This window comes from Bufo gargarizans, chromosome 6 (assembly GCF_014858855.1).
Source record: "Bufo gargarizans isolate SCDJY-AF-19 chromosome 6, ASM1485885v1, whole genome shotgun sequence".
NCBI lineage: Eukaryota > Metazoa > Chordata > Amphibia > Anura > Bufonidae > Bufo > Bufo gargarizans.
The window spans coordinates 161,787,902-161,802,423 of record NC_058085.1 but is presented as its reverse complement, the minus strand read 5'-3'; the positions used below and the strand labels follow the sequence as shown (position 1 = coordinate 161,802,423).

At 42.3% G+C, this 14,522-nt stretch overlaps 1 protein-coding gene across 1 annotated transcript in view; it reads left to right on the top strand.

Annotated features, from left to right (window-relative positions):
- LOC122941006 (cGMP-dependent protein kinase 2-like) overlaps nucleotides 1-14,522 on the top strand; it is a 322,377-nt gene that overhangs the window by 118,524 nt on the left and 189,331 nt on the right. Inside the window, exon 6 of the mRNA XM_044297977.1 lies at nucleotides 5,869-5,932. Within this exon, the coding sequence (XP_044153912.1) occupies nucleotides 5,869-5,932 (64 nt within the window). The remainder of the gene's footprint in view (nucleotides 1-5,868; nucleotides 5,933-14,522) is intronic.

Here is a 14,522-nt window from a genome sequence, read left to right as displayed (position 1 = left end):
CCTAGGGCAATGATTTTTTCATAGGCAAAAGTGGTGTTTATGGCGGATATCAGATCCTCTATTTTAGGCACTTCCTGAGATTTCCATCTCCGCAATAACATCAGTTTAGCCAAAACACAGAATATGCATACCAGTTTCCTGTCTTCTACTGGGAAATCACTAATCCCTATTATAAGTAACGCAAGTTGCTGTGTCCACCTAAACTTCTGCGGAAGTATTAGGCCCAGCAAATCCCCACAAGCTTTCCAGTATCCTTTAATCAATGGACACTGCCAAAGAATGTGGAAAAGTTTCCCCCTACAACCACATCCCCTCCAACATTCACCAGACATTCCTGGGTACATGTATTTTAAAGTTTCCGGTGTGTAGTACCAGTGCAAAATTGTTTTTAGAGCCGATTCTACATGGGTGGAACAGTGTAGATGAGAGTGGATTGCTTTTATAGCCTTCTGCCAATCACTATCTGATATATGAATGTTCAGAGATCTCTCCCACTTACGCATGGGATGAGATTTCTTGAATTGTGCTGGCTGGAGTAATTCTTCATATAGCAATTTTAGCCCTTTAGTGTTATTAGACAGATAAATCATACCAACTTGGTTGTAGCTTAGATTAGTAGGGCGTAATGTTTGCAGCAGGTGCCTAATTTGGAGGTATTTAAAAAAATCAGACTTCGCAAGATAACATTTTTCCTTCAAAGATTGAAAGGACTGTAGCCTCCCACTCTCATACAACATCTCCACTCTACCTGTATCTCCTAGGTGCCAAGTAGATAAATCTGTATGAGGAAGCAAAGCTCTAACCATAGAAAAGGGTAAAGAAGTCAATATTGGCTTGTTCCCCTCATTAGCAATGCTATGAAATTGTTTCCAGGCTGCTATGGACGCCTGAATTACTGGAGCAAAATTGCTTGGAATTAGGATATCCCAAAAGGGTAAGTGTAGTAGGTCTGTGAGAGTAAAAGGCACTGCCTGTGTTTTTTCCATCTGTACCCATGGAATCTCCACCCTTTCCTGCCTCCAATTTCTAAGCATAGAAACCAAAGAGGTCAAGTACATTTTCATATCCGGTACTGCAAGACCCCCCATTCTGTGAGTCCTCTGGGTGATGCTTCTAGCTACTCTCGGTTTTTTGTTCTTCCAAATATATTTAGACATCATACTCTACACCTTATTGAAGAAACTGTTCGGTAACAGGATTGGGATAGTGCGGTACATATAGCGGAAACGAGGGAGGATAAACATCTTAAAAGCTGCAATTATGCCTAACCATGATGTTTCATGGTTGTGAAAGTTTTCCAGATCTTTACCAATCTCCAGAAGCAGAGATTCATAATTGAGCGTATATAGCTTAGACAGAGAGGGAGTCATATTAGTGCCCAAGTATTTTATGCGCCAGTCAAAATTCCAGTTCTCAAGAAAGGACATAGTCAAGGTTTCTGGGATATGAATTGGGAGTGCCTGTGTCTTGGAGCAGTTAAGATGGTAATATGACAAATCACCATAGGTTTTTATCTGGTTCATAACCGCTTGCAGTGATATTTCTGGTCTTGTCAGTGACAAGAGAACATCATCTGCGTATAGTGAAATTTTATGTTCCTGACTCCCAATTTTTACTCCAGAGATCTGGGGATCCAGCCTAATTGCTTGAGCCAGTGGTTCCATGGCTATTATAAAAACTAATGGGGACAGTGGGCAACCCTGCCTGGTGCCGTTCGTCAGTTCAAACGCCTCTGACAGAGCCCCATTAACATATATGCTGGCCGTAGGGCTACTATAAAGAACCTCTATTGCAAGCATGATAGGACCACTAAATCCCATAATAGTAAGCACCGAAAAGGCGAACGACCATCTAATCCTGTTGAACGCCTTTTCGGTGTCCAGGGCCAGGACCAACAGGGGGCTATTCCTTTGTGTGGTCTGATGAAAAATGCCCAGCATTCTCCTAGTATTAAAATAAGACTGGCGGGATGGAACAAAACCAGTTTGGTCCGTATGGATTATGGATGGAAGTATTGTAGCTAACCGAAGAGCTAAAAGTTTAGCGTATATTTTAATGTCTTGATTCAGCAAAGATATGGGCCTAAAATTTTGGGGCCTGTCAGAGGGTTTACCTGGTTTATGCAGGGTAATAATGGTAGCCTGTAAGTTTTCTTTAGGAAAAGCTCCAGAGGATAAAGCGGCCTGACAAAAATCACGCAAAAAGGGACTCAGGATGTGTGAAAACCATTTATAATAATGACTAGCAAACCAGTCCGGGCTGGGTGCCTTGTCCCGGGGTAAGGAGGTTATTACCATCTCAATTTCCTTGGTTGTTATTTGGGCATTAAGGGCTTGGAGTTGTACACTTGTTAGAGTAGGCAGGTTTAGAGAGCTGAGGTATTTATACATCAACTCAGACAGGTTTGGGGGAGTTGGTATTGTTTCTTTAAGGTTATACAGGTCATGATAATAGGACTAGAAACCCTCTGCTATGTCCGACGGGGAGTACATTTTGGTTTGTGTCTTAGGATGTAAGAGATATGGAATTCTGCTCTTTACCCGTTTTGCTTTAAGACTAGCTGCCAAAAGTTTGCCTGCTTTATTCCCTTGGGAGTAATAACGAGCTTTATTTTTACGAAGCCCTTTCTCATATGACTCTAACATGTGATTCCTCAAATCCTGTCTTATCTGTTTTAGTGCCTCTGCTGTTGAGGATGAGGGACTTCAATTTATTTTTGTCCTCCATTTGCTTTAGTTTGGCGAGCAATTGCGATGTGGCCTCCTCCAGTTTCCTCTTCCGCACCGCACCCTGTTGTATGAATGACCCTCTGATGTATGCTTTTAAGACTACGGGGTTAGTAGAGTCTACTTTATTAAGGTGAAAGAATTCTTTCAGATCCGATTCAATGCGCTGTCCATGCTGTGGACAAGATAGCAGGATAGGATTATTCCTCCAAAGATACCTTGGGGAACAGTTATTGTCCTCTGCCAACGTCATGGTAATAGCAGCATGGTCAGACCATTTAATCTGCTTGATCTCCGTATCCACCACCTTTGACAGTGCTATCCTGTCAGTAAGAAACATATCAATGCGAGAGTAAACATTGTGAACCCCTGAGTGGAAAGTAAAATCCTTAACTGACGGATGCTGGATTCGCCAGACATCATATACTTCAGCTTTCCACACATCCTCCGCTAGAGCTGGGACATTCCTCCCGTAATATGAGGAGGTGTCTATTTCAGGGTCTGCGGTGATGTTAAAGTCGCCAAACATTATTAGTTGACCTCTCCTTTTCTTATTGATCAATTTCAGTACTCTATGGAAGAAACGTTTTTGTCCCGTGTTGGGTGCATATATGGATACCAGAGTGACGGTTACATTATTTAAAGTGCAAACTAATATCAAGTATCTTCCTGTGGGGTCACTAATATTTTCAATCAATGTGAACGCCTGCATATTTTTTTATGGCTATCAAAACCCCTCTGGTTTTAGAGTCAGAGCGAGCTTGGAAAATATGGGGGAATTGTGCATGCTGTACCCTGTGAGCATCTTTGGTTACTATATGGGTTTCCTGTGCTCCCAGGACATCACATTTAAGAATTTTGGCCTCTCTCCATAAGTGTGATCTGCCCATAGGACTGTTTAACCCATTCACATTAAGACTAGCAAATACAATTACCATAATAAAGCAGCTTGAAATGTAAAGCAAAAAGGTCGCACATTAACCAGTAAAGAAGGTGCAGGACGCCTCCCAGCCAGCGCGTCCGCAACCATACTATGAAGGTGGTGGAATATTGTACAGGCATATTTGTGGCCCCATTCATGAATTTTGCATCAAATACCAGTGGTAAAACATAATAACAAGGATTAAAAGCATGAATACGTAAAGGTGTATTCGCAAGAACCAACAGGCTCTCCAACACCTGAAGAACTTGGGGAATTAAAGTCCCGTCTGAAGCCTAGGTTTGTGACTCATATCGATAGACACTCAAACCTATCACGTAGGCAATAACTGCCTTGGTCTCCCCCGGTGAACCATCTTCTTCTACTCAGCGGGCTACGTCCCAATCCTTTGGAATCTTGTCAGGAGGGGCCCGGCGGTGCTCCTTCGGTACTTCAATTGGAATGTCCCAGCTTTGCAGCACTTTTCTGCCCTCTTCTACGGATTTTATTATGTGCAAGTCCCCCAAGTGGTGTATCATAAGGCGTACCGGGAACGCCCATCTGTACTGTATCTTGGCTGATTGAAAGGCTGATGTAATAGGGAGCAGGGCCCTTCGGAGCCTAAGTGTAGCAGCTGACAGATCCGCATATAGTGATACTTTGTGGTATGGAGCGGGCAGCCCACCATTTTGTCTGGCAAAGGACATCAGTTGCTCCTTAGTGGAGTAGAAATGAACCCTAGCGAGAACATCTCTTGGGATATTTTCCTCCAGGTGTCTGGGGAGAGGGACTCTGTGTGCCGGATCAATTTCTAAATCTCTGTCACTGCAATGAGGCAGAGCACTTTTTATCAATTTTGTCTGGCAAAGGACATCAGTTGCTCCTTAGTGGAGTAGAAATGAACCCTAGCGAGAACATCTCTTGGGATATTTTCCTCCAGGTGTCTGGGGCGAGGGACTCTGTGTGCCCGATCAATTTCTAAATCTCTGTCACTGCAATGAGGCAGAGCACTTTTTATCAACGCTTTCACATAGGAAGGGATATTTTTGGCTGCCACAGCCTCTGGAATGCCTCGCAGCTTAATGTTGTTGCGCCTGCCGCGGTCTTCCAGATCAGCCATCTTGTTTTTAACTGCCTCAACTTCTGCCTCTAAGGCATAATGGGCGTCAATGAGATCATTATGAGAGCCCGCAAACTCTCCAAATTTGCGCTCTAAATGGTCTGTTCTGTCCCCAATGTCCTCCACCTCCCTCCGCAATGGAGCCACTAAGGAGCGCATGTCATGTAAAAGAGAGCGCCTCTGGATTAAGAGCATGTCCCTCATAACAGTGTCAGTCAGGGCCATATTATTAACTGGCAGCGCCAGATTCTCTGCCTCACCCGTGTCCTGTGGGCCCCCTTGTGCTCCCAGAGTACCTGCAGTGGTAACATCCGTCTCGGATGATTGGGTACCTTTCGGAGTATGTGGAGGGTCCGCTGGTCCCGCGGCCATCTCTCTCCCGGCATCTTGGATTGAAGCTGTCGCATCACTCACTTCCTCCTGGCCGGCATCTAAGCTGTCCTCATCTGGCGCCTTCCACGGGGAAGCCCATACCTCCGACCCCTTCTTAGAGTCTGGGCTTGTAGTTAATTGCGGGCCTTCCGCATGCTCACGTATCATGGCATTTCTGTCCCCGGCACCATCTTGAGATCTTCCCGCTTCTCTCGTGAAGTAAAATTTCGTCAGTTGCGGGTGCTTCATTGTTTTCTTTTTTCGTCCCGTCATACTCCGGTAAGGTTCCGGGACTGGTTCCTCCACTTTTGGATGGTTCACCGTGGAGTTAGTCGCTATGTAAGTCGCTGGTTTGTAGTGCTATCTCCGGAGCTGAAGCACACTACATCCGCGCGCCTCGGCAGCCAGACCACGCCCCCTATTTTAAGGTACTCTTAATCAAAAGGACACTCTGAACATGGGGAGGCTAAGGATAATCTTTATGTATCTGGGACAAAATAAGTTATTACCTAGATGTACCGTAACTTCTTTTCTCATGGTCCACAGCCGTGAATCTAAGGAAGTCATTAAGAAGTGTGGGTAACTTTCATTACTGGGCAAGATTAGGAGAAAATCTTTATTAACAGAGACATGAAATGGCAAATGTATTAAAGAGCTGTCTAAGTATATTTGAAATGCTTATTCCAAGAAAATAACATTTTTTTTTTTTATATTTCTTTCCCCCCCCCCAGTGTTTCATTATTGAAGGATTTACCTGAAGAGAAGCTTTCCAAGATAATAGACTGCCTGGAAATTGTATGTACTTACACTGTGATTGAAAAATATGTTGGTTCTATTTAAAAAAAATATATTATATATATATATTAAGTATGCAAACCTTTTGGAATGATATGGATTTCTGCACAAATTGGTCATAAAATGTGATCTGATCTTCATCTAAGTCACAAAAATAGACAATCACAGTCTGCTTAAACTAAAAACACAAAGAATTAAATGCTACCATGTTTTTATTGAACACACCATGCAAACATTCACAGTGCAGGTAGAAAAAGTAAGTGAACCCCTAGACTAATGGCATCTCCAAGAGCTAATTTGAGTGAGGTGTTGGTTACAGCTGCCCTGCCCTATAATAAACACACACCAGTTCTGGGTTTGCTTTTCACAAGAAGCATTGCCTGATGTGAATGATGCCTCGCACAAAAGAGCTCTCAGAAGACCTACGATTAAGAATTGTTCACTTGCATAAAGCTGGAAAGGGTTATAATAGTATCTCCAAAAGCCTTGCTGTTCATCAGTCCACGGTAAGGCAAATTGTCAAACACTACTGCTACTCTCCCTAGGAGTGGCCATCCTGTAAAGATGACTGCAAGAACACAGCGCAGACTGCTCAATGAGGTGAAGAAGAATCCTAGAGTGTCAGCTAAAGACTTACAAAAGTCTCTGGCATATGCTAACACCCCTGTTAGCGACTCTATGATACGTAAAACACTAAATAAGAATGGATTTCATGGGAGTATACCACAGAGAAAGCCACTGCTGTCCAAAAAAACATTACTGCACACAAGCACTTGGATGTGTAACGGTCACGTACACAGACACAGGGAGGAGAATAGTGACCACTGCGCTCCACCCTCACCCCTGGCCCTGCCTACTTGCCTCACGAGTCCTGATGACAGGAGACAACTGGACGGCAGTCCCTAACTTAGAATACGTGCGGGAAGGACAGACAAGACAAATGACGGATAGTGAACGGACCGGGTCAAAATCAAGAGGACAACGCAGTACAGAGGGATAAGCAAAGAAAGGTCAGGAGAAGCCTGGGTCATAAATACCAGGAGAGTCGAAGTACCAAAGGAGTCCGCAAAGAATATTCAGGTGGAAGCCGAGGTCAATATACCAGGAAGGATGCGCAGTACAGGAGAAGCAGGCAAAGGATCGTCAGGGAACAGGATCAGGTAAGTACACAGGTATCCAACAACTGCCAGGAACCTAAATTAACAGGCAACCTGTGGCCAGCAGGCTGCCTGTATTTATAGTGGGGAGTGAGGGTCATATGACGTAGCCAGCGTCACATGACCGACAGATCAACCAGTCGAGCACCGAATGATCAGCTCGGCGCTCAAGGCAGACCTAGGAGCAGGTAGCCTCCCAGCTAGCAAAGCCGCCCTGGGAACGAGGTCAAACACAGATCCTCGCTCCCGAAGCTAAGCAGCAGGTCTGCGGCTGATGGGAGACCGAGTGCGTCTTTGGAACCCTGTTACAGGATGATCCACAGCAGTACTGGCAAAATATTCTGTGGACAGATTAAACCAAAATTAAACCAAAATTAAGTTGTTTGGAAGAAACACACAACACTATGTGTGGAGAAAAAGAAGCACAGCTCACCAACATCCAAACCTCATCCCAACTGTGAAGTATAATGGTGGGGCATCATGGTTTGGGGCTGCTTTGCTGCGTCAGGGCCTGGACGGAAAAATGAATTCCCAAGTTTACCAAGACATTTTGCAGGAGAACTTAATGCCATCTGTCCACCAGCGGAAGCTCAACAGAAGAAGGGTGTTGCAACAGGACAACGACCCAAAGCATAGAAGTAAATCAACAATAGAATGGCTTAAATAGAAGAAACTACACCTTCTGGAGTGGCCCAGTCAGAGTCCTGACCTCAACCCGATTGAGATGCTGTGGCATGATCTCAAGAAAGCAATTCACACCAGACATCCCAGGAATATTGCTGAACTGAAACAGTTCTGTAATGAGCAATGGTCAAGAATTACTCCTGACCGTTGTGCACGTCTGATCTGCAACTACAGGAAACGTTTGGTTGAAGTTATTGCTGCCAAAGGAGGTTCAACCAGTTACTAAATCCAAGGGTTCACATACTTTTTTCACCTGCACTGTGAATGTTTACATGGTGTGTTCAATAAAAACATGGTAATATTTAATTCTTTGTGTGTTATTAGTTTAAGCAGACTGTGATTGTCTATTGTTGTGACTTAGATGAAGATCAGATCACATTTTATAACCAATTTGTGCAGAAATCCATATCATTCGAAAGGGTTCACATACTTTACTATATATATATATATATATATATATATATATATCTATTGTATGTCTATCTGTTTGTTCTTTATGCATGGCTAAATGACTGAACCAATCTGCACCAAATTTGGCACATAGCTAAATCAAGTGCTTCGAAATGTTTCAACATTTTGGGGTTTCAGCTTTCTAGGTTGTACTGCTCTTAAGATATCCACAAAAAAAGTGATTATGGAACCATCACATGACCCGTATTAGCCAATAGAAGCTCTCAGGTCCTACAATCATTTCTAAGATGCCATACACCCAAGTCTCAATGACTCATTGCCTCATTGACACACACACAGTTTTACACCAGGTTTCCATAACTACCTAGCCATTTGTTTCTACTGTTATAAGGCCACTTTGATGTCACTGTTTTTACCCACTGTGGATGTTACTGTTTTGGCCCACTGTGGATATCACTGTTATGGGAGCATGGGGAATGTCACTGTGGATGTCACAGTTTTCATTACTGTTATGGGTCACTGTGGATGTCATTGTTATGCTAGAACTATGGATGTCACTGTTGTAGAGGCATTATGCATGTCACTGTTATGGGAGCACTGTGGATGCCACTATTATGATGACACTGTGTATGTAACTGCTATAGAGTTCCACTGTGAATGGCACGGTTATGGGAGCCACTGTGGATGTCTCTGTTATTAGGATACTGTGTATGTCACTGTTATGGGAGCACTGTGGATGTCACTGTCATGGAGCCACTCTGGATGTCACTGTTATAAGGACAATATGCAATGTCAATGTTATAGAGTGCCACTGTGGATGACACTGTTATGGGAGCACTGTGGATATATTTTAGCAGCACACACAAACAGCAAACGAAATAGACTCAATAAACCTGTGCAAAGCTAGATATATAATATATGTTCAAATTCCACTACTGAATTACTGTTAATTTTAAAACTGATGAAATAAATGAAGCAGAGGTGGGAGCAGCACTCATGGGAATGATTTGTCATTGGAAAATGTTCACATTTTGTGCTGCTGCCACCTATTTTTTGTAATAGCAGATTGTGGTATTATAGTTTATAAGTAATATTTGAGAAATATGTGAAATAAATATTTCACGTGTACCAAAGATATACCAGATTGTCAAAAATTATTGTCAAATCAATGTCCACCTTAAATACTGTTACTCCTTATGATAGCACATGTTATTTGGTTAGGATCTTACGGGTCACTCATACAGCTATTTACAGAGTGCATTAATCGTATTGTGCCATAGATGGGATTTGATTCCGTATTGGGAGGTCAGGAAAATCTCTGTGGTAAGGTCTTTGCTGATATCTCCTGATGGGATCCGATCGTGTTCATGATATAAATAATACAGCTCAGGCACAGAGTTCAAATAAGTCTATGTGCACAAGCGTTCATTGTTCCAACTCTGAGAGTTCTCACAAACAATTGAGCCCTAAGGTTAAGAGCATTTCAGAGAAAAGATAGCCTAACAGGACTGAATGGGAATGTAATTTGAAATTTAAAGACAAAGTCTATCCAAAAATAACATTTATATACAAGGTAGTGTTAACCTCCTCCTCAGTGTGTTCATGTTGGGGGAGAGGTAATAAAAGAATGGAAAAGAGTGAGGAAAGACAAAACCGTAAAATATACCTTTTTTTAATAAAGATAAAACAGTCATCTGAAATCATTTAAAATTAATAGACCCCATAAACATGGTCAAGTGCAGAAAATGTAGGTCTTCTTCAATCAATGGTTACAGCACAGAACTACAGAACATGTACTGTAACCAATTCTTGACACTTGAAGAGAAGACATCCTTTCCTTCTAGGCCACATCTAGGTGCTGGTGCCTAATGATAAAGTCTGACTTCAGAGTCGACAGGACTGTGTTTATAGGCAGAAAAGATGGAAAACCTTTCCCAGTACAGCCTTCATATTAAACCAAAGGCAACTTTGAATCACAGAAATTTCCAAAATTATGTAAGAAAATCTAGCTATATTCTGAATTGTTCAATAACTAAACATGGTACACAGTGTGACATGGAAACAGATGCAGCTACTAAATATGATGGGGCTTAAAGGGGTTAAGCGAGAAATGGGGGGGGGGGGCAAACCCACCCATTCTGCTGGACCTGCAAAGGGAAGTTGACTTACTTTGACATCACTGTAGCCAATCGCTGCCTGCGGTGGTGTCCAGCTTCCCATACATCATGATAAATAGTTAAATGATGCATAAGGATCCAGTCACCGCTGCAACCAGTGATTGGCTGCAGCGATGTCAAACTGGATGTGTATCATCACATGCCTGTAGGAGAAGAAGCAGGGAGCCGGTACCAGGAAGCAGGTAAGCAGGGCCGCATCTCCAATTATTTATGGTGATTACCGCATTAGGCATGACCCCGCAAACAAGTGGGGACATTGGCAGGGCCAAGGAAAATGAGCCCTTCCATTGTGGAAATGCTCATCTCTCTCCACCTATATTGCTCTCCTCAGGACAGTGATACAGTTGAATCCTGCAGTGGGGCATGGGGTGACATCTCTCTGCCCCGTTCTGTCTGATAAGCCTTAAGCCTAGTGCCTGAAGCCTATCATCAAACTGCCTAAGTCAGGCAGCATACATTGTGGGACATAGATCGGAAGAGGCCTGCACCACATCGTTGACAGCCTCATAGAGGTATTTTAGTTTAATATTTTTCATTTGGGGGCACCATGCTTTTGGTGCCAAGGATATAGGGAAGGGTGGAGAAGAGCACTATGGGGGCATCTACTGGGGATACTTATATAGGCACAAATCATGGGTGGCACTATGGGAACATTAGCTAAATTGGGGGCACTAAGAGGGGATAATTGTTGTACTGGCACACAGAAGGGGGCATTTTTTTGTACAGGCAAACATAATGGGGGAACTATGGAGACATTAGCTCTACCAGGGGCATTAAGAGGTGTTTTTTCTTGTACTGACACACAATAGGGGGATTGGCATGTATTATTGGGCACTATGGGGACATTGGCTCTATTGGGGACATTATTAGGAGTTAATTTTTGTACTTGCACAGAGAACGGGAGCACAAACTATAAGGTGTCTTTTTCTACTGGCACACATTTTGGGGGGACATTCTTTTATACTGGCACACATTATAAGGGTGTATTTATTTGCACTGGCACACAATATAAAGGGGTATTTTTTGCACTGACATGCATTATAAGGTGGCATTTTTGTACTGGCACACATAAAGGGGATTTTTTTTTTGTACTAGAGTACATTATAAGAGGGCATTTTTTTTGTCCTGGCTCACATTATAAGGGATATTTTTTGTATTAGCACACATTTTAAGGGGCATTTTTGTACTGGTGCACATTGTAAGGGGACATTTTTTGTAGTGGTGACCTTTTTTATTTTTTATTTTTTCAGCATACAAAAAGTTTTCTATATAGCTCATAGGAAAGAGCAGATAACATACATATTAACCAAGTATAAGAAGTTTACAAGCATTTAAAATCTATTTCTTCATTAATCATATCAGTCATCTATCCCAGTTTTTATTCTGTTTCTTTGTATTCTGTAGAGGCTACAAAACTTAAGCAAGAGACATCACTAACCAAACACTGCCATGAAGACCAAGGAACTCTCCAAACAAGTAAAGGACAATGTTGTTGAGAAGTACAAGTCAGGGTTAGGTTATAAAAAATATCCAAATCTTTGATGATCCCCAGGAGCACCATCAAATCTATTATAAGCAAATGCAAAGAACATGGCACAACAGCAAACTTGCCAAGAGACAGCCGACCACCAAAACTCACGGATCAGGCAAGGAGGGCAATAATCAGAGAGGCAGCACAGAGACCTAAGGTAACCCTGGAGGAGCTGCAGAGTTCCACAGCAGATACTGGAGTATCTGTACATAGGACAACAATACTCCATAGAGTTGGGCTTTATGGCAGAGTGCTCAGAAGAAAGCCATTACTTTCAGCAAAAAACAAAAGGCATGTTGTGAGTTTGCGAAAAGGCATGTGGAAGACTCCCAAAATGTATGGAGGAAGATGCTCTGGTCTGAAGATACTAAAATTGAACTTTTCATCCATCAAAGAAAATGCTATGTCTGGAGCAAACCCAACACATCACATTACCCAAATAACACCATCCCCACAGTGAAACATGGTGGTGGCAGCATCATACTGTTGGGATGTTTTTCAGCAGCTGGAACTGGGAAACTGGTCAGAGTTGAGGGAAAGATGGATGGTGCTAAATACATAGATATTCTTGAGCAAAACTTGTACCACTCTGTGCGTGATTTGAGGCTAGGATGGAGGTTCACCTTCCAGCAGGATAATGACTCCAAACACACTGCTAAAGAAACACTTGAGTGGTTTAAGGGGAAACATGTAAATGTGTTGGAATGGGCTAGTCAAAGCCCAGATCTCAATCCAGTAGAAAATCTGTGGTCAGACTTAAAGATTGCTGTTCACAAGCGCAAACCATCCAACTTGAACGAGCTGAAGCAGTTTTGCAAGGAGGAATGGGCAAAAATCCCAGTGGTAAGATGTGGCTAGCTCATAGACACTTATCCAAAGCTACTTGGAGCTGTGATTGCTGCAAAAGGTGGCTCTACAAAGTATTGACTTTAGGGGGAGTAAATAGTTATGCACATTGACTTTTTCTGTTATTTTGTCTTATTTGGCATTTGCTTCACAATAAAAAATAAAAAAAAACATCTTCAAAGTTGTGGGCATGTTCTGTAAATTAAATGATGCAAATCCTCAAACAATCCATGTTAATTCCAGGTTGTGAGGCACCAAAATATGAAAATAGTGAAGGGGGGGTGAATACTTTTGCAAGGCATGGTAAGAGGTATGAAGCACTGTATTACCTTGCATGTTTTGTAGTGTTATATATATATATATATATATATATATATATATGTGTATATATAAATATATATATATATATATATATATATGTGTGTGTGTTAGGAGAGAACAGGTTAGGTTGAGAATTTGGCATGGGGGGAGGCCATGTTTCAATTTTCAACTCAAGCAGCAGAAATGCTAGGTCCACCCCTACAGGAAAGTCATCTTCACTTTGCTGGGACAGCAGAATGAGGAAGAGGTTGCCAAAAATCTCCCATTCTTGCAAAACCACTTGAAGGTGAACTAGGGTGATAACAGGTACTATGAATTTAAATAGTATCAGTCAGAGCTTCTTAGTAAGATTAAAATGCTCCTCCACATCTTGGCTTACCAGTAGCTGCTGACTGTCTTCTAGTAGCTCGACTTCACTGTATAGTCGAGCTGAGCCCACAGAATACAATACTTATCTGGCTGAGGGAACAGAAAAGGACAGAGGCAGGTTGAGGACAGGTAAGGGCAAAGGGCCTGCTCCCAGGCCATGCCAACTAAGGGTTGCTTTTGACGAACCCACTGACTCTTGGCTAGGGGTGTCTGATGTCACTTGCGACGAAGTCGAAGATCGAGTCAACCATTCAAGAACCGCTGGGTGGCTGGTCAAGACATGACCGCTTGCTGACACCTGCTGCCATGGCCCCTTACTCTGCTGCTTCCTCTACCTGTGCCAGAGATAGTTAGGCTTCTGCCACTCCTCAGTGCAGGGCGTGGCACTTCTCTGTTTGACATGCTGTTAGATTAAATAAATAAAAATGAAACACCCCAAAAAAGTCTGCAATTTTATCACTTCACCACAAAATGGCTAATAAGCCCTTTTTCACACTAATACAAACAAAAAAGGGCTTCAAAACATATAACTGAACCACTGAACAGCAAATTTGTTTTTCTTTTGCCACTAATATACACAAAAAGGGGCTTTAGAGCATATAATTGCACCGCTGAACAGCAAATATATTTTGTTTTGGCACTATTACACGACAAAAGGGGCTTTATAACATATAAGTGCACCTGTGAACACCAAATATATTTTTATTTTTCCACTATCACATGACAAAAAAGTCTTTATACCACATAACTGCACTGCTAAACGGCAAATATATTTTTCTTTTGCCACTAATACATGCCACAAAAGGGCTTTAGAACATATAACTGCACCACTGAACGGCAAATATGTATTTCTTTTGCCACTAATACACGACACAAAAGGCTTTAGAACATATAATTGCACCGCTGAACGGCAAATATATTTTACTTTTGCCACTAATACACGCCAGAAAAGGCTACAGAACATATAACTGCACCACTGTACGGCAAATATATTTTTCTTTTTCCACTTATAAACGCCACAAAAGGCCTTAGAACATATAACTGCACCGCTGAATGGCAAATATATTTTACTTTTGCCACTAATACACGCCACA